Source organism: Furipterus horrens, unplaced genomic scaffold, assembly GCF_987537825.1.
Source record: "Furipterus horrens unplaced genomic scaffold, mFurHor1.1.pri manual_scaffold_4, whole genome shotgun sequence".
In the NCBI taxonomy this organism is placed as follows: Eukaryota; Metazoa; Chordata; class Mammalia; order Chiroptera; family Furipteridae; genus Furipterus; species Furipterus horrens.
The window spans coordinates 66,285,244-66,306,429 of record NW_028327174.1 but is presented as its reverse complement, the minus strand read 5'-3'; the positions used below and the strand labels follow the sequence as shown (position 1 = coordinate 66,306,429).

Below are 21,186 nucleotides of genomic sequence, written 5' to 3'. Positions count from 1 at the left end.
GAAAATGTTTTATTCTCCACGTAGCCGATGAGGACACCAGAAAAGTAATTGCCATTATTTCTTGCCACTAAAAGATGCGTCCTTGTGGTAGAAAAAATAGCCAATAAGGATAAGCAGGCCTCCAACAAACTGTCTTTTCTTTGGGACAAGTGGATCGGAATTGACCTCATCATAAATTACAGCAGGAACTCATCAGAAATAAAAACACCAACTGGGGAGAAAGAACCAAACCATCAACACTGAACCGGAATGCCCCTGACCAACCCTAAAAGAGAACTTTTAAATGGACAATAATGTGTAGTGTTAGCTGTAATTATTGTATCTTTTAAAATAACATTTAAAAAGTCTCTTTAAGTACTTTTTGTACTTTTAGATAAGATGATCTGATTATGTTTGACTTCTCTTCCTAGGGACCAAAAAGGAAAATTCTCAGCTTTTTATAGCATGAGGCCTCTAGAGGTTTTCACTTTGGGGATTTAAAAACAAATTTCCTGTCTCTATAAAAAAAAAAAAAAAAAAAAAAAAAAAAAAAAAAGACTAGAAAGGAACAGGGAAATTATAATGGTTGGGACATGAGAATTATGGCTGGTTTTTAGAACTCAATTTTTAAAAACTTCTTAGAATTTTATAATTTATGGCTTAAAAAGTAAAATTTTTAGAGGAAGGGGGACAGATTCATCAGCCTCTGACCTGGGAATAGAGTTGGGAGAATGGAGAGGACAGAGCTGGCAGAGGAGGAAGACAGAGGAATTTCCTAGAATCCCCTTTCGGTTGATGGTTGCTGATTAATGAGACAAGCTTCTCTGGGAGTGTTGGCTCTCTTGAAATAAAAAAATAAGAAAAGAAAATGTATTTCAACTCCATATATTTTCAGATTTTTCCTTTTATCAACTAAAAAGGGAAATTTCCTTGAGCAACCAGAAGAACCCCTGATTTAGAAATTGAGATCCCCAAACCTCTCCACTCACTTGTTCAGGAAGAAAATAGAACCTAACATCTACATTTCTCAGGTACTTAAACACATTAGTGCCATGGGAGCAAATGAGTAAGCAAATGAAATCTCCTCTCCCATGGTGTTGAAGAGTCTAATCTGAAGCCACATAGTTGGTTTAGACCCTGGCACTCTCTTATATGGAAATACTCCAAGAAGGTGCATCTACTCTGGAATTGGTCTAGAAAATTGGGCCCTTTTCAGAGTCCATCTCAGATGGCACTTTGAAGTGTAGCTGCAGACTTTTTCATCAATACTGGAAAATAATCTGATCTCTGGATCAGAGGTGACCCCGGATCCAACTGGACTTCCTCAGTTGCTTACCAATATATACAGTCTTTCATTCATTTAGCAATATTTATCAATCACCTACTATGTGTTTCCCAGGCATGACACTCAGTGCTGCAAGCAGAGATACGCAACCCCTTGATGGCAGGAAAGCCTGTGTTTTCAGTAAGTGTTAGGAGAGGGGTTGCAGAAGTGCTATCAGAATTCAAAAGGGAGAGTAACTAGGCTGGTACAGGGGGAGACCAAGGGAAGGAAAGGGTAAAAAAGGTGTTGGATGGAGGGGACTTTTGGTTGAGCCTTGAAAAGCCAGTGGAAGTTGCCCCTTTGATCAGCTGGACTAAGGACTATCCATGCAGAAGAACGAGCATACATTAAAGATAAGGCAAATGGTTGGCTCCCTCTGGAAATACACATAATTAAGAATGGCTCGAGCCTGGTGTAGGGGATGGTGGAAGGCTCAGGGCAGGGAGGGGGCAGTCCATAAGAAGCCTGATGTGCTGTGCTGAGGGGCTCAGGTACTATCTCGATGGCAGGGGAACCATGTGATCAAAGTCGCATTTGATTAACCCCCAAATAATAGAAAGTGTGTCAAGCATTTTACTTTTTTCGGACTTCATTTTTTTGTATGATGTCAGAAATACAAAATTAGTGGGGTTTTGGCAATATAATCAGTGAAGGATTCATACTTGTTTCAACTGACTAAAACTCGGCTCAGGATAGATCGTCGGTACATATTTGTTGAATGAGTAAGTGAGAAAATGAAGAGTTAAGCCCTTGTATAGGATGGTCACTTACACAATGGAGATGTGTTTGATTTTTTACAAATGAGCCTGGGATTGCTGCATTCAACCCATCAAGGTTCCAGTTGCAGGTGACAGTGCTGCCTGCTGCTTTCGGCGTGGTCTCACACCCATGGTATAGCCAGTCTTTGCTGTCCAGGTCCCGGTTCCTGATGTCAGGCCCCATGTTTCAGCACATTCCTGGCCTACCCTTGTCTACCACCATGTTTCAGTGCATACTTAAAAGGCCACCCCTGCTCACCTCACTTGAGATGGCCCCACATCCCTTACCACAGCAGTTCTCAACCTGTGGGATGCGACTCCTTTGGGGGTCAAACGACCCTTTCACAGGGGTCACCTAAGACCATCAGAAAACACATATATAATTACATATTGTTTTTGTGATTAATCACTATGCTTTAGTTATGTTCAATTCATAACAATGAAAATACATCCTGCATACCAGATATTTACATTACAATTCATAACAGTAGCAAAATTACAGTTATGAAGTAGCAACGAAAATAATTTTAATTTTTTTTTTTTAATGTGTTTTATTGATTAAATTATTACATTTGTGCCAATTTCCCTTCCCTCTGCTCCCCTCCACCCGGTGGCCCCCCTCCCTCCAGTTGTCCCCCCCTTTTAGATTATGTCCATTAGTTGTGCATACAGTTCCTCCCAACCTCTCTCCGTCTATTCCATTCCCTCCTACCTTGATCCCCAATTCCTATATCATCTCCCTCCCTTTCCCCACTCCCCCTCCCTGTTGACCTCCCCCCAATGTGCTTCCCGTACCCACAGTTCCTCTTTCCCTCTCGTTGCCTATTTAGTTTGCCTTTGTTTCATCTCCCTAGCTTCTGTTTTTTTTTTTAAACCAGTCCCTTTAACATCTCATATAACAGTGGTTTGGATCTAATGAACTCTTTCAGTTTTATTTTGTCCTGGAAACACTTTCTCTGTCCTTCTATTCTGAATGACAATTTCGCTGGATAGAGTATTCGTGGTTGTAGGTTTTGGATTTTCATTACTTTGAATATTTCTTGCCAGTTTCTTCTTGCCTGTAGGGTTTCCCTTGAGAAGTCAGCTGATAGTCTAATTGGGACCCCTTTGTACATAATTCTTTTCTTCTCTCTTGCTGCTTTTAAGATTCTCTCTTTATCTTTAATTTTTGACATTTTGATTATAATGTGTCTTGGAGTGGTTCTCCCTGGGTCCAGTCTCTTGGGAACTCTCCTTGCTTCTTGGACCTGCAGGTCTATTCCCTTTCCCAAGTCTGGGAAGTTCTCCTTTATTATATTTTCACTCAATTTTTCAAGTTCTAGTTCATCTTCCTCATTCTCTGGCAAACCAATGATTCTTATGTTGGGCCTTTTATAGCTGTCCCAGAGGTTTCTGATCCTTTCGTTGTTGCTTCCCATTTCCTCTCTCTGCATTGGTTGACTGCTTGTTTCTTCTCCAAATTCCAGTTTGTTGAAATGAACTCTGGATTTTATTTCCTTTCCTTCTATCTCGTATGCGGTTTTGTTCCTTTCGTTATGAAAGTTTTTCGCTTCTTTCATATCTTTTTCCTGCTCTTTTGTGAATTCTGTAAGCCACCTGATAACAATGGCCCAGAACTGAGCCTCTGACAGGTTTCTTATCTGTTCATCTGTCAGGTTCTCTATCTGCTGCCTGGTGAGCTGTGTTACCGGTATTTCTAAAGTTGCCTGCCTCATTTTGACAGATGCTTTTTGTTTTCTTGGGCTGGCTGTGGGGGCAGTGCCTGCGTACGCGTCACAAATTAGCGACCGGCGCCTGCTTGTCCGCGACCTATTTCGTAGCCCTGTGGTGCTTTCTGTGGGGGCGGGGGTCCAAGATGGATTCACACAGTTATTCAGCTAGGAGACCGGGATCCGTCCTCCCGCCCCCCTGGGCCTCACTGTTCAAGGCGATGCGGCGGCCGCTCTCCCCAGCTCCGGAGTCGCGCACCGCCCGGGACTTGGCCACCGGGACTCCCCGCCGGGGTCGCGCACCGCCAGGGACTTGGCCTCCGGGACTCCTCGCCGGGGTCGCGCACCGCCAGGGGCTTGCGTAGCCGCTCTCCCCAGCTCCGGAGTCGCGCACCCCCCGGGACTTGGCCACCGGGACTCCTCGCCGGGGTCGCGCACCGCCAGGGACTTGGCCACCGGGACTCCTCGCCGGGTCGCGCACCGCCAGGCCAGGGGCTTGGCCACCGGGACTCCTCGCCGCCCGCCGCTCCGGGTGCGACCGCAAACAGCACTGCCCACTTTAACTCTTACCTGCCCAAATGGCACCGTTGGTTTATAACTTCATATGTTGGACTTCCGTGTAGTTTTATTTTCTGGAATTTCTAGTTATCCTTTGTTTTGAAGTAGTTGTATTCCTGTATAGTTGTAGAGGGAGACCTAGCGTGTCCGTCTAAGCCTCCATCTTGGCCGGAAGTCCCGAAAATAATTTTATGGTTGTGGGTCACCACAACATGAGGAACTGTATTAAAGGGTCACGGCATTAGGAAGATTGAGAACCACTGCCTTACCACGTGGTTAATAATTAGGTGCTTTTGTTGTTCCCCCCCTTTTTTAAAATTCATGCCCAACTTTGCACTCCTAAAATTCAAAGCATTACCTCAGCTCTGGAATCATATCTATCCACATACAAATACCATTTGATGGTGTGTGCAGATATAATGAGATTATCCAGGGAAAAAATTCCCAGAGTTGGGTTTTGCCAGTGGTGTCTTAGTTAGGAAGACTGTGGTATTCCTTCCTCAGGCAGTGTTTTCAGTGCGCTCTAATAGTGACACATTGGCTGTCCGCAGTCAGCCTCCAGGTAAGGTAAATGTGCATGACACCCTGCAGTGCTATAAAAACAAAACATAAAAACAAAATGGTACATGTTTTGTTTTTAATAGCCTCTAATAATTTGGAATTTAGATTTGCCCTAGGCAGAAGAAATAGCCCAGCCCATGTTGCTTCCAGGAAGAGCAGAGTGCCTGCTCTTCTCATAGTAGCAGCAGGACTCCTGGGACCTCCGGTACCTTTCCAGACCCCTTCTTGACAGGCTCCTGTGTTCATGAACAAGGTGCGGAATTCCTGGCACGCTGCACAGGAAACAGCAGTTAAGCTTCATGGAGATTACATGGGGGCTAACTTGGGGCGGTGGGGGGGCAGGGGTAGGTCTTTGCGTCTGTCCAGTGTGGGTTCTCAGCTTTGCAAGTACAGAAACAGACTGGGTGTTCACATTGGCCGGCCAGAACCCCTCAATTCAGTACAGAAGCCACAGTGAACACAGACAGTTTGCCATGAAGGGAGGACATTTTGTGTCGCAGAAACAAGATATGTAGGCTGCAGCTGGGTTTTGTCTGTGTCTTCCATCCTGTTGCTACTCCCCCTGCCCCCCTTACCTTTTAGCCAAACATGGTGCAGGGAAAACACCTAGTGGCCAGATCCCCTGAAGTACAGCCACTCCAGGCTCCACAACTTTGGGACTTGCCTGTGTCCTTAAATAGAGAGTAATTTGGGGCCAAACTGGTATACCAGCTTGAAAAACAGTTTTGAGTTTGCTCACCAAATGGAGCAAACAATAGCTTTCACTTCTCAAAGGCTCCTTGCAGTGTCTTCGCAACCTCCTCCTCCCAACCCTTCAAAAGAAAAACATCTCAGCACCGGAAATGGTACATAGCAAGCTTGGGTCATGTTGTTTTGATTTTTCTTTGATTTTCTGTCTTTGATATTTTCCATCTCGTAGGTGACTAGAGCAGTGCAGCAGGATGGTTAAGAACAGAGCCGATTCCGTGGGTAGACTGCACAGCTTCGTTCCTGGCTATGGTGGTTCTCAAACTAGTGTGAATGAGAACCCCCTGGATTCTTCTTAAAACGCAGACTGCTAGTCCTTACCCCAGTTTCTGATTCAGCATTTAAGGGATAGAGCTCAGGGATGTACATTTCTAACAAGTTGCCAGGTAGTGCTGATGGACCACTGCCTTATGAGGTTATGGAAGGTTGTGTCCACATGTGTAAGAGGTTAACACCAGTACCTACTGCTTATGGTTGTCATTGTTAAGTGGATATACATGAAATGCTTTGAGCTGTGAATACTACTCTGCAAGCAGAGCCGATCTGGACACTTGCCTGTGCTTTTGGTCCTTGTTTTCTTGTGCCAGCGTTGGTTTTCTTTTTGTAATGAGCCACTGAGCAGGTGTAAACTTGGGAGGCTGAGTCTATAACCTGACTGTAGTAATGTGCTATTTGCACCTCTTCTAGGGAACCATCCATTATTTAAGGTAAGATTTTGTGTGCTGTGTGATAAGCCTCTGTGTGTGTAGTAATGGGAACGTGCATATGTGAGATTGAAGGTCCCAGATCAGATCTTGAGCTCGTTCTTAGAAGCTCACCAGTCTTACACCAGCCTTGCTAACAGGGCTGTTATTCACATTTATGCATTAGGACACTGGAACTCAATGCACCGGGCAAGCTCTCTCAAGCTTTGACTTAGGTCAAAGGGTAATGGTGAGGATACACAGAAATGTGTAGGCTTGGGAAACCAGCCGCTGACCCATCACTCTGGATACCAGAGCCTTGTGGATCAGATATATATACAAGCCTCATGAAAAACTGGAATGTGCTTCATCATCTCTGCAGCTCTGCTTCAGTGACTGGCCACCCAGGCAGGGCCTCTGCTCCTCTCTGGGCATGGTTCACAGAAACTCTCAGATCAGAGATAGTCTTATAGCATTGTTACATCAACACCCAAATGGAATGTCCCAGTAGGGCAGCCCTCCATTCTGGTGTGTTACCCTGGCTCGGTCAGTTGTAGCCAGGTAGCAGCCTGCGTCTTGCTCCAGGTGCAAATCTTAGCAACATGATACAGAAAGAAGTGCTCGGGAATATTCCCTCCCGAGTGGGGTTGGCTCTGGCCTATCTAGTACCTTCAGGGAAACTGAGGCAGCCTGGAGTATTCAGAAGAGCACAGATTTTGAAGTCAGACAGACCTGGGGCTGAACCCTGCAGGGTTCTGCCACTTAAACCAGTTTCCTCAGCAATAAATTGTGGATATCATCCACCACACAAAAGTGTTGTGAGATCAAGTAACATAAAGTGTTTAACATAGTGCCTGGCATATAGTATCTGGACTTAATGAATGATAGGATTTTGTTTTTTATTTTTTTTTTTTTTTTTGCTTTTCTTGGTTTATTTTCTTTTTTTTTTTTTTTTAAGTATATTTTATTGATTATATTGTTACAATAGTTCCAATTTTTTTTTCCCCTTTGCTCCCCTCCGCCCAGCACCCCCCTTCCCCAACAATCCCCTCTCCAAGTCCATGCCCATGGGTCGTACATACAAGCTCTCCCGCCTCACCCTTTCATATATTCTTCTTCTTCTTTTTTTAAAATTAATTAATTAGTTAGTTAAATATTTTAACAATAAAAAATAACAATTCCTCCCTCTCAGACTTAAGACCCTTTACAATCTTATAAAGGACAATGGATGAAGGTCTCGAGCTCCTCTAGCTGCTTCAAGCTGGACATGGTCGTCGTCCTACCTACCCGTGGGTCAAGAAATCCCTAATAAGAGTGGGGATGTGGAGGGGAGGGTGGCCTTCCCACAAGGGGAAGGATCGTGCAGACTCCAGGTTGGTTGGCTGTCTCTGGACAACGGCATGCTTGGTTTGACAGGCTGGCATCCTTGTTGTATTCTGGGGGCAACAGGGTTAAAGGACATCATTTAATCCGTAACCACTAGATGACAAAAGACAGGTATTAATTTTTTAATGTCCCACATTAGGGAAAAGAAGGGCTTCTTTGGAGGAAGGTGTGCCAGGTACATCTCACCTGTCCAAAACCCTTTTGCCCATTATACTTATTTTGGACTGAGGGAAATATTTTAGGTTTCCCCCATCTCAGGCCTCTGGGCTTTTTCTGTCCAAGCCATTAGGATAGAAAAGAGAAACCAGTTTTAAAGTGAAGCCCACAGACCACCCCGTTCTTCACCAACCCAGCCACTTAGTTCAGCCAAACCATTGAGTCTCAGGAGGCAGCAATGCAGACAGGATTAAGTGAGGCCTATGCATACAGATAATCACTCAGGTAATGAGATTGTAGGCTTATGCCCTTTGAAAACAGAAAACACATGTTAATTTATGTAACATAACCCACATACAAGTCTCTAAATCTGTAGGACTGTCTTATCGGAAGGAAAATCCTTGTCCTTCTAATATTCACTGAACTTGCATTTCTATTCTTTATATTTTTATTCCCCCCCCACTAAAAAATTTTCTGTTTGTTTGTTTTTCCACTACAGTTGTCTCACTTTTTTTCCCCCTCTTGCTTCCCTGCACCCTGCCCCCCCCCCACAGTCAGTCCCCACCCAGTTGTCCATGTCCATGGGTCATTCATACATGTTCTTTGACTAGACCCTTCCCCTTCTTACCCCTTCTCTCCCTCCCATCTCCCCCTTTGTTACTGTTAGTTTATTCCTTGTTTACATACCTCTGGTTCAATTTTGCTCATTTGTTTGTGTTGTTCATTAGTTTCCTGTAACAGGTGACAGCATAAGGTAATTTTCTTTTGTTGCCTGGCTTATTTCGCTAAGCATAATTCTCTCTAGTTCCAATCATGTTGTTGCAAATGGTAGAAGTTCCTTCTTTCTTTCAGTACTTATTCATTGTCATTTTCCCCCTTTGTACTCGTGTTCCTCTCTGTCTCTCTGTTTCTTCATCTTCTTAAAGCAGACCCTTTAGCATCTCTTGCAATGCTGGTTTGGTGGAGATGTATTCTTTTAGCCTTCTTTTGTCTTGGAAACTCCTTATTTCACCTTCCATTTTGAATGAAAGCCTTGCTGGGTAGAGTATTCTTGGTTGTAGGCCTTTGTTTTTCATTGCTTGGAATATTTTTTGCCATTCCCTTCTGGCTTGTAGTGTTTCTGCTGAGAAATCTGATGATAGCCTTATTGGAGCTCCCTTGTATGTTATTAGTTGTTTCTCTCTTGCTGCTTTTAGGATTCTCTCTTTGTCTTTGAATGTTGGCATTTTAATTATGATGTGTCTTGAAGTGGGCCTGTTGGGGTTCATCTTCATTGGGACCCTCTGTGCTTCCTGGACTTGCGTGACTCTTTCTCTCGTCATGTTAGGAAAGTTTTCTGTCATTAGTTTTTCAAAGAGGTTTTCTATCCCTTGCTCTTCTTCTTCTCCTTCTGGAATTCCTATGATACGGATATTATTACGTTTCATGTTGTCCTGCAGCTGTCTTAGAACCTCTTCAGTCTTGTTCAGTCTTTTTTCGTTTTGTTGCATTGTCTGGGAGTTTTTGTGTAGGTTGTCCTCCAGCTCGCTGATCCGATCTTCTGCTTCCTCTAGCCTGCTTTTAATTCCTTCTACTGTGTTCTTCAATTCAGAGATCGTATTTTTCATTTCCTCCTGGCTCTTATTGATAGCTTCTATGTCCTTTTTCATGCTCACGTAATTTTCTGTGAGTTCCTTGTAGTTTTTCTGGAGTTCTTTGAAGTTTCCGCTGAGCTCATTCAGCTTCTCCATAATCCATGTTTTGAATTCCATATCTGATAGTTCGCTCCCCTCTATTTCATTTAGCACTCTTTCTGGGGATTCTACCTTTCCTTTTGATGGGAGGTTGTTTCTCTGTCTCCCCATTTTTTTGACTCCTATTGTTTGTTGGTGCTTCTTGGAATGATCTGCACTTCCTGGATCTGCCTCTGGTGGCGTCAGATCTTGTACCAGTCTGGCCCTAGGCAGCCTGTTGGAGACTTCCAGGGATCTACTGCTGTTGTCTGTCTTCTTTGATTGTTAATCTATTCAATCTGTGATTAGCTGTCAGGCTTAAGGACTGTGGGTGTGGCAGCTTAATTCCTGTAGGCAGGGCTTTTGCTTCCCCTCAGGCTGACGCCACTTGGAGGGGAATGGTCTACCCGCAGTACTGGGGATGAGTCAGCACTGGGACCCAGTCAGCTGCTCCTCCAGTTCTCCCCTCAAAGCCACCGTGCCAAATTCTCCCCAAGTGTCTCCAGTCCTCTCTGCCTTCCCTCTGCTTGAGCCCAGGGTAAGTGGTGGCCAAAATATTTTCGTATGTGATCCACTTAAGAGCTCTTTTTCTCCTGCTGTTTCTCTCCGGCTAGCAAGAAAGCCTGTGGCTTTTCGCTTTTCACAGCTGATACTATTTTACTTTCCACTCTGTCGCTGTAGGCTGGGAAGCCCAGCTGGGGGTTTAGACCCTGCCCTTCTCAGGGGGAATCCCCGGCTGCTGAGCTGTTTCTCAGCCCCTTCAGCTGCCACCCGTGGGAGCCCAGCCAGCCCTTCCACGTCTCCGCACTCCCTACCGGTCACGTTGTGATGTAGCGGCCTTTTCTGTCTCTCCGTGGTTATAAGACTTCTCTCCAGCTGGTGTTCGGTTCGTTATTCCAGATGATTTCTCCAAAATTACATTGTAAATCCAGACTAGTTCTAGGAGGAAGTTAGTGTAGCTTCCACTTACTCCTCCGCCATCTTGTTTCTCTCCGGATTTTGTTTTTTAATTGCAAATATGGAAATGTGAAAAAAATTTACTTGTTTTTTTCACCCTATCCCTTAGCCCCTTATCACTGATAGTGTGCCATTTTCAATTTTTTCTTCTTTTTTTGAGTATAACTTCTCTGGTTTAATTTAAAACATAATGTTTTAAATAATTCTTTTAAGGGAGTCATCCGTTATTTAATTTAAGGCTTTATGTGCTATGGAGCCATTTCCTTCCATAGTATTTTTTAATATAAAGTCTGTTTTGGCCTGGCTGCTGTGGCTCAGTGGATTGAGTGTCGGTCTGCGAACCAAGTGTCGCTAGTTCGATTCCCTGTCAGGGCACATGACTAGGTTGCATGTCAGGTCCCCAGTTGGGAACGCGAGTGAGAGGCAACCACACAGTGATGTTTCTCTCCCTCTCTTTCTCCTTTCCCCTCTCTCTAAAAATAAATAGACAAATAAATAAATAAATAATTTTTAAATAAAAAATATAAAAATAAAGTCTGTTATACATGGTGGTAATTATATGTAATTTTGCATTCTGATTTCTTTCACATGATAAAATGCTTTTATGTTATAAATTCTTACACAGTTTCAGTGAGCATGCTGAAATTTACATAAAATTACTTATTGTTGTACACCTACCAATAGAGCATTGGTTCAGTAAATGACAGTACATTCACATATAAAATATTAAGCGACCATTTTAAAAGATACAGTAGAAGTAGATTTGTTAACGTAAAGACATGTTCACGATTATATGTAAAATGAGATGATTTTACCTTAAGATTGACTGCCTCCAAAATCTATATCTAGACATTCACTGCCTTGGTCTCAGCTGCTTTCAAACTTTAATGGGCCTCAGAATCATCAAGGGATCCTGATAAATGCAGGTTTCAGGCTTCCCACCTAGAGTTAGATTTAGGAAATTGGGCTCAGGGATTGGCCTTTCCACAAGGATCTGGATGATTTGATATGGGAATGTCACTCCACCCAGTTCTACCTGTTGGATCTACATGAGGTCCACCCAGAAAAAAACTCCAACCATCATTTCTATAACGAAAACAATTTGTGCAACATCGATGTAACCTGGCAGACAAGGAGAGTGGACTAGAATGCACATGCATGAACAGTGATGACTTCACTGTACTAGTCAGTGGGGGCAGTAGATGCCATTGAGTGAGCATGTGTACTGTGTGGCCGTCACATTAAAAAATGACTGAGCAAGTAGAGCAATAAATTTGCATCAAATTTTGCATTAAGCTTAAACATTCCTCCAGGGAAACTATTCCGATGATTCAGAAGGCCGCAGCTATGAGCAACTGGTGATTACAAGCTTCATCACAACAGCACACCCTCTCATACATCACATCTTGTGCGGAGATTTTTTGTGAAACATCAAACCACCCAGGTGACTCAGTCCCCCTATAGCTCAGATTTGGCAGCCTGCAACTTCTGGATTTTCCCAAAACTAAAATCACCTTTGAAAGGGAAGAGACTTCAGACCATTGATGAGATTCAGGAAAATACAACAGGGCAACTGATGGTGATTGGGAGAACTGTGTGAGGTCCCAAGGTGCCTACTTGGAAGGGGACTGAGGTGTCATTGTCCTATGTACAATGTTTCTTGTATCTTCTTCAATAAATGTCTCTATTTCTCATAGTAAATGGCTGGATACTTTCTGGACAGACCTGGCACTTCAATTTCCAAGCTTCTCTTACCTTTTTCAGAACTCCTATAGAACTTCATGGTACTTATAACCAGTTGTCTTGTCTTTGTGCAGCCTTCCAAACTGTAAGACTCTCCCCATTCCTCCAAACAAACCCAGCGAGGCACCCCCATCACATCACTGGGATTTGTGTCAAGCCCCTAGTGAGTTCCTGAATACAGATACTGAAATATTTGTAATCCAGGTTTTGTTTACTTTGTAATGAGGAAAAAGAGACTAAGCAATTCAGAACTCTTAAGCACTCCTGGTATTAGCAAGAACTTTGGGGAACCTTTCCAACCTTGATAGAAAAATAAAAAATCTTGTTTAAGTTACCCTTACCTTGGCAATCAGGCTGTGAAAAGTAAATAGTTTGTCCTTTGTGTATTAAGTCTGGTCGAAACCAGAGACAGCCAGTGTTCATTGGAGAGGGTGCTTAAAACCCTTCAAGAGGCTTGCCGTTCCTAAAGCATTGTGTGAATATCTTCTGGATTTATTGCTTGGTTTCTGTCTTAGACTTTGTGCCATTGAAGTTTATTCAAGGTTTCTCATCTTGCAGTTCACTTAGGGGCCATTTGTGCTCAAATTGAAGTTGAGTTTCCCATCAAAATACTTTTTTTGTTTGTTTGTTTGGTTTCTCTCCTTCCTTAAACAAAATAATATCGGCCATCCATGTCAAGGCAGGTTTTTGTTCTCTTACACTCTCTTTTATGTAACAGGCCAGCTGTTGCAGATGTAGAGTTATAAATATAATAATTGGCAAATATTACGTTGAGATGATATTGGATTTTTTCCCCTTCCTATGAGAGGATGAGACTATATTCTGTGCAAATCTGTGATTATTTTAACTTTAACAGGATGAATATCCACCTAAAAGAATTCCCCAGAAGGAAACCTAAAGAGCCAGGTTTGATAGCTCACTCCTCAGAAAAAGCTCTTCCTTTCTTCACATGAAAATGTTAACTTCGTACAACTAACTCCAAATGACCTGAGCATTGGTATTATGGAGGAATGGAAGGTTCTGATTAATGAAATGGTTCTGATGGGTGGATTGTGTTGGTCAACATGGCAAACTCATTCTCCTGAGCCCTGTTCAGACATCAGATTTAAAACCCTATACTTGTAGTTTTACATGCTCCTCATCTTTGGAAAAGGTTAACCACTCATTTTATTCTACATCCACAACAATACCTTATACACAGTCTGGTGTAATTATATGTTTGCATGTTGCTCTTCTCCACTAGGTCAAAAACTCACTGGGCATAGAGCGACTTACCTGTACAGTCTAATTGCCTGATTAAATGCCCAGATAAACTAGTGCTAAATAGGTGGATGTATGAATGTTCTGCATTGAACAGGTGGCATCAAGCAGATAAACTGCATTTGGTATTATTTTCTGAGAATTCCTGTAGTTACTAAATTTAAAGCCATCACCCTAAAATATTGTTATAATAAGAATAAATGGTGAGAAAGATAAGTCCAGTATGTGCTTCTCCCTGGATTCCTCATGGTAACTGAGTGTTCCCAGGCCATGGGACCCCTGACTTAAGGAACTAGATCTGAAATTCTGTAGAAACCTACTTGACATCAGCCCATTAGCGGCTGTTAAATTCCTTTCCTGGGCTCTTGAATTCCACAGAAGGCTTAGGTGTCACAGATATTGGAACTTGTTATGCATGTGATAGATATCAAACATACAATCCCCAATCTCTAATTTTTAAGTGTTTGCATTCAAAGAGCCAGATGATTATAGAATTGAAAGAGACCTCTTCGTTTTCCTGATTAGGAAATCAAGCCTCTTGAAAGACGGGCAGTTTTTGTTAGTGGAAGGAACACTAGAATTGAAATCAAATAGGCAGGACTCAGGTCTTGGCTCTGGGGCCCCAACCACAGCCTCCTACTGGCCGGCTTTGTGATCACAAGCAGTTTTCGTAATGATTTTTGAAGATCAAGCTTTCCCTTTTGTGAAGTTTGGTTCAAAATCCATCTCGGTAAGTTATGGCAGGGATTACCTGAGATCATGTGAAGCAGAGTACCAGCTATAATGCCCACACAAAGCAAATCCTCAACGATCTGTAGTCTCCGCCTCTCCTTGCCCAAACCACACCATCTGTGACAGAATTAGGACCCAGCTGTTTTCCTGGAAGTGTTATTAGGATACACATGGGTCCCAGTTTACTTCACTGGCATGTCAAGGACACTCACTGCAAAGGAGCCGTGTCCCATCAGCATCTGAATACAAGATTCAGGATTTCTCACCTGAAGAACAGGCTCCCTTCTGAGTTACATGTTTCATGGTTGTGGCTTTCTTCTCACTTTCCTTGCTCTGAGAGTCATGGCACCCTCCCATCAACCAGCCACTGCAGTTTAAGTTTGTATCCTTGTGTGAATTAGCAAGATCACTTCTATAAAGCACTAGAAACTCAAAGCAAAGTATATAAGCATTCTGGAAAAATCAGATCCATGTAGCCTAATAAATCTTCAGGTTTTAAAAATCACATCTTAATATAGTAAGTTAAATATTTGTGCTCAATTGAAAGGGTTTTAGCTGGCAGTAAGCGCAGAGCACTTTAAGAGGCATTAGTCATGAACTTCAGTCATCACGAAACATTAATCAGGTGGGAGAAGCAGCATCGTCTGTTTCCTTTGGTCACTCTCCCAGAGGTCATTTGTCATTTTAAAAGACAACTTACTTTTCGATCTTTTTCTTCCCTATAAAGGCAGAAACCTGTGGGTTCTTGTTGTGGGACGCTCACCAAAGGAACACAGAATTGGGATCCCAGAGTTCAAATACGTGGCAAATATGCATGGAGATGAGGTACGTATGGGGCTTGAACATCTGAAATGTCACTGTGGAAACTTCCCCTGAGGTCTTTTGAGCTCTTTGTAAATGCCAAGGAGGCAGCATAAATTATAGCAAAGAATCTGGACAGGTCTTCCTGTTAGGCCTTCTGAGAGAATAAGGAACCAGGGCCCAACGACCATCTCATCATAGCCCGTTGGTTGTTTACCCAGTGTCCTGTGAGGGTAACTTGATCTTGTTTTGTTTTGGGGCTGGGAGACCAGCAGTGCCCACAGTCCAACTGCCAGCTGAGTCCCTGCACTCCTTCCTGGGCTGATTTTCCCACCTCCTGGTCAGCATCAAGGTGGCCCGGCAAAGGAGCTATATTCTATCTGAACTCAAAACAATCAGAAGATCCCAAATAGTTATCCAAGCTCATAACATCTGGTTTTTTGAATCTTGTCACTTGCTCTTAATCTAATATTCAATGTTTTCAGTGCTCAAGTTTAGATAATCAAAGTTAGGGTTCTCTCATACCCACCATTCCACAAACACATAAATTCTATCATGTCTTGCCTCTTCTCCAAGTTAGCAGGGATAAACTCTATTTTTGATTGGTTTCCTCTTATATCTTTCATGTTTTGCAAAGTGCCCTTTTCCCTCTTCTACCTGTTCTGCCATTCTTCCTAGGCATTTGAAAATGCTCACTGCTATTCCTCACCTTACTTCCTCAGAGTATTTTAAGAATATGGCAACTGTAGTATTTTCTGTTCACCAGGACTCCATACAACCAGGCAGTCAAGTGGAAGGGAAAGACAGTTTCTAGTCATCACATTAAAGAAAGTTTACATAGGAATCGTCGGCAGCCGTCTGTCTCGAGAGACGATGGTGTAGCTTCTTAAGAGTCTATCTGCACCGCCGAGAATGGCTGTGCAGTCCGACTTGGGAGTGACACGGTATCTGTCTCCTCCCGTGTTGAATCGACATCTTGCGATGACGCTGGAGTGTCCTCTCCAGTGAAGCTGAAGCTACAGAGCCTGGGCAGGGTGATATGGAGGGTCTGCTGTTGCCCATGCAGCAGACCCCCCCTCTCTTCGCAGCTGAAGGGTCCAAGGGAAAGACGGAGTCAATACAGCTTGGCTTCAGGTGCGCCGCAGGAGTTGCCGGTGTTGACCACCACAACGTCAAACCACCTTAGGGACTCCGGCTCCGGATTTTCTGTCGGGGTTTACTCCCTTAGCCTTTCCCCTGAAGAGGTATGCCGCAAGGCAGCGGAGGTTTTTGGAGTCAGAGTTTTCCTTCTCTGATGTGCCCTGACTGGAAGATCGAACCAGCGACACTTAGCTCGCAGGCCAACACTCAATCCACTGAGCCAAACCAGCCAGAACTGTAGTAACAGTTCTGTATTCACAAGGGACGAGGCTTAAGCTACTGGGTGAATATGGAGACTAGGAATAAAGTCAACAGTGGAAGGCCAAGCAGAGAAGAAAAGAGAAGAAAGAGAAAGAAGCTAGATCCTTAAATGACATTATCTCAGCCACTAGACCAAGTCTTATCTGAAGCCTTTTTAAATTCTAAGTCAATGAATTCCTCTTTTTGTCTAACCCAGTCTCAATCAGGTCTTCTGTCACTTAAAATTAAAATTAAAAAGAGTCCTGGTTGGTATGGCTCAGGGGATTGAGCACTGGCCTGTGAACTGAGGGGTCACCGGTTTGATTCATAGTCAGGGTATATGCCTGGGTTTTGGGCCAGGCTCCCAGTTGGGGGCATGTGAGATGCAACTGATTGATTACATAGGAATAATGTGTACCAAACTGTAAAACACACTTAGCTTGGAGGAATGTCGAAATAAATGTATACCCAGTGAGTACAACTAGCTGGCTTGTTAAAACACTTCTGAAACTGCAATCGTGTGGGTGGCATGCTCTAATCAAATGCTGAGCTTCCTGTCCTGGCTTAACCCGCCCCAAAGCTGCGCTTTACAGAAACAGGACCCACCCCTAGTGACACATACATACAGCCTGCCCTTTCCAGGCATGCTGCCCAACCTGTCCTGCCCAGAGAGGGCACTGCTTGCATCTGGAGTTAAGATGCAAACACTTGCCTCCAAGAACAGAGCTTATCTTTGCCTGATTGGTAGGCGAGTGGAAGTTCAATTCCCCTGTGACTTTTTTGAGCATAATGGGCTGTGCTTTAAAAGATTTAGTATTGCTGGGAGTCTGACCAAACTTGTCTTTAATAAAACAGCCATTCATTACAGACAGCAGCCTGGACTTCCTTTCTCTGTTGATCAAGGTCCCGTGGAATCCACTTTTAATAAGAGACATATGACACTCATTGACTTCAGTCATTTACTTACTGAATTCCCTGCATCTCAGAGGGAGCAGCCTGTTGATCAAAAATTAATCCTCTGAACCGAAACTTCCAAAGATAAGCAAGAGTCCTTTCCCTCACTCACCTCTGATTCTGCTTATTCCTCCCATAGAATTTCCCAAATTTCTGTCATCTTGCTCCCCAGCTAGTTAATGTAGCCCATCAAATCAGGGCTCTTCTAGTTCCCTTCGATCTGAGGGCTGAGATTGGGCAGGGGCAAAGGTTCCAGTGTGTTTCGGGGTTGGGACCTGAAGTGCTGTTATCTCTGTATATCCCAGCTGGGAACCGAGTTTGTGGCCTCTAGGGGCCATGGAGACACTTGTTATTCTGAACTTGAGATCTTGTATATTCTGCTGTCCTGGTGCCACTAGGAGCTGGGGAAAGCAGCCGCTTAATCCAGAAAACAGAGTCATCATGGGAGGTAGAGGAGCTAGCTACTTTACTCATCCCTCTTCTTCCAGATCTTTTGGCATTGCAAGAACATTTTCAAAGCCCACTATTAAAAAGCAGCATAGTTAACATTTTAGGGCAGTGGTTCTTAACCTTCTTTGGATGGAGTTCTTATTATTCTGGCCCAAACTTTGAATGCTGACCTCAGGGTCTATGGCTCTTCTGGGAGTTGCAGACCTCCTGTGGAGAATCCCAGCTGGGGGCACGTGTGCACTGAGTAACATGGTGGACAGAATTAACCCCACTATTATAAAATGTTTCCTCTTTTCCCTGGGCCCACGCCAGCGTGTGTGTGTGTGTGTGTGTGTGTGTGTGTGTGTGTGTGTGTCCCACACTTCATGCCATGGCTAGATGACAGTGGCATCAACATCAGGAAGATGCAGTTCTGTTATCAGACCTGCCTTGTACCTCATTATTGCTTTAAAATCAGATGTTTTTTTAAGTTAAAAAGAATCTGTTTTTACAAAACCAACATATGTACACCTTAGAAGAAATACAAACAAACAAGAAACCTTACATACTGCCCTTCCAAAGATTAGGACTGTTAATTCCTTACTATTTATCGCTCCAGATTTTTGCATGTGCATATCTTTGCCTGCACTTTTAGCAAATGACTGCACTAATTTGCTATTTATAATATTTTTAAGGTTAATACTAACTCCTTTTTCATGTAAATAAATCTTTAACCTATCTTCACCTTATACTCCACTTTCTAGTTCCTCATATTGTCCTCAAAATGTACCACGAAATAGCCCAAATAAGAATCCAGTCTAGAACCATGTATCACATTTGGTTGCTATATCCCTTGAGTCTCTTTTAATCTAGCATTTAAAGAATCTTTTCACGACAGTAGGCTTAATAAGGACCCGGTCAATTGTCCTGCAAAATGTCCCATGTTCTGGATATTTTGTTTCCTTCTTGATTGTATCATTGAACTTGTGCTTCTAGTTCCTCTGTTTACTTCAAATAAGAAGTTAGATCTAAAACATTTCTTCGGTTTAGGTGAAATGTTTTTGGCTAATATGCATCTTAGAAATTGTGAAGATGGGTTAATTTGGCATATGCTGAGCGTTCAGGCTAATTAGCTGGCTACATTCAGGAGTGCAAAAAGCCAACTGTGAGTAGTAAAATCAACTTAAAATGGCCCGTCTGCAAGCAAGTATTGTTACAGAAGAAGTGAACTTAAATCTACTCTTGTTTTACATGATATTTTTCTTGTTGTCTTCAGTCACCTTACCATTGGCTCACAGCCTTTCCATGACACTGGCTTGCTGTGCAACACAGGTCAGGTGGCAAGTTACCGTCTCTGCAACGCTTTACAGGAAAACAATGAAAATAGGCAACATGTATTGAGCACAGACTACACTAAATGCTTTTGGTCACCTCTGCAGGAGGCATGTCTGTTAGTCATTTGCCTGGAAGGGAGTCCAGGTTTGTGTTGGGTCATAAGCTTTCCGAACCCAGAGCTAGAGCCCTCAGCTCTGCCTCCTTTACTCTCTCTGCTGCTTTTGCAATGTTCTGTTTTTATTTTTACATCTAGATATATGTCTTATTTTTACATATAAGTTAAATTAGTTTTGTTTGGTTGGATATCTTCTTGTTCCAGTGCCATTTGACAACAAGATTTGGGCTCGTTCACCATGTAAAAGGGTAGCAAGCTCAGAGGAGCACTGGAATACATATCTCCCAGTTGCCTCTCTCTGTCCCTTTCTTTTTCCTACTCCCTGCCTCTCCCTTCCTGACAGCTCTGGAGTCACACTGAGTAGCTAACTGACATTGGATATGCCTTTGTCACCTGATGTTCATGCTGTTTCAGGACCTGAGAGGAATATTTCTAGGTTTCTGCCTTTCTCATTTTAATGAGACTAGCAGGTGTTTTTCTAGACCATCCAGTCCTTCTTTGCACATATGTTGGTGTATTGCACTGTAGAAGCCGTAGTTATAGGTTTAATTCATGCAAGCTCCAAAGTGGCGGTGCTGACACAGCTGGAGTCTAACAACTGTTTTTAATCGTAAGGGAGGATGATGCCTGCGCACCCTGAGTTAGGCTCTGTGCCATTGCCTCACTCCACAGATACTCACATTGTTTGGGAGTCGGGCCTTTGCCTCCTTGCCCTGCCCGCCTCCTCATTCTGCCACTGGCTGGCTTTGTAGTAAACTATAACCCAATATCTACAATCAGAGCTTTACCAAAAACTGGACCCTGCCCTGAAACTGGGAATAACTAATACCCTTGGCCTAATTGTGGGGACAGGAGAGAACCCTGGGAAATCACTGCTTCTTCCTTCCTCAAGCCCTCCCCTCTCTTTGTTTTGTGCTTATCTTCTATTCCATATTTTAAAAACTTTGTAGGAGAAAAATCATACTTGGGTAATCTCTAGACTCTTAAGACATGTCTAACTCATCTCTAATGGAAATATGTATTAAAGTGAGGCCCATGTGCTTAAAAAGTTGGGTGCCAACAGTGTTAAACTGGTTCAGTAATAGACAAAGTACAGATCAGAGGCTGGGTTCACAAGGTGCCTTTGACCTCAGGGCCCACTGTCATAAGTAGTATGGGGGTATGTGTTTCTTAAGCTTAACTGAGTTGCTAATTCTTATTTTTCTGGAGATTTCTTTAAAAGCTTCTGTTTCTTAAACATCAATGCATTATTTTTACTATAATAGTTTCTTTGGGTATAGACTTTTAAAATATCCACATCACACTTAGAATTTCACTTTTGGTGGCATCAATTCATATAGCTAATTGTATGAGTGTTCCTGATATATAGGTTGATGGGAAAAACATTCTTTGGATAATAGTGACCACATTTTTCAACTTTAAAAGATAAAAGATTTTCACATACTTTCTGGATATGAGATAGTTAATGGGATATAGTTTGTATGTCTAAATGCTTTTAGATGGTATTTTAATGTTTACATAAACAATAGGAATATCTAAAACTGTGCCTGTCCTGGAAAATCTGGGATGTGTAGTCAACATGCTGTAGAGGTTCCAAACTTAGTAAAAATAAAACAAAAAATTAAGGCATTAAAGCTTGTCCTTCCAAATGCCATTTTCCAAGTTTTTTCTTCCTAGTTGAGCAAAATGTCCTCAGTTTTGCTGTGTGGCTTTGGATAATTAATTCTTCCTTTTTGGATTTAGAGAGAACTAATCTTTATGCCAGGTGAGGTATCTAATTCCTATAAGACATGTATTTAATTCCTTATATAACCATCCTTTTTTTCTTTATCTCCCTTTTGGCTGAGGTAGCCAGAAATCCCGAGTCCTCGGCACAACCAGAATTGTTAACCCCGCCCATGTAAAAT

General features: G+C 42.9%; 1 protein-coding gene across 1 annotated transcript in view; it reads left to right on the top strand.

The window, feature by feature from the left end:
- The window catches only part of CPM (carboxypeptidase M), an 87,137-nt gene that overhangs the window by 36,318 nt on the left and 29,633 nt on the right, over nucleotides 1-21,186 (top strand). The window contains exon 3 of the mRNA XM_090273589.1: nucleotides 14,993-15,090. Within this exon, the coding sequence (XP_090129715.1) occupies nucleotides 14,993-15,090 (98 nt within the window). The remainder of the gene's footprint in view (nucleotides 1-14,992; nucleotides 15,091-21,186) is intronic.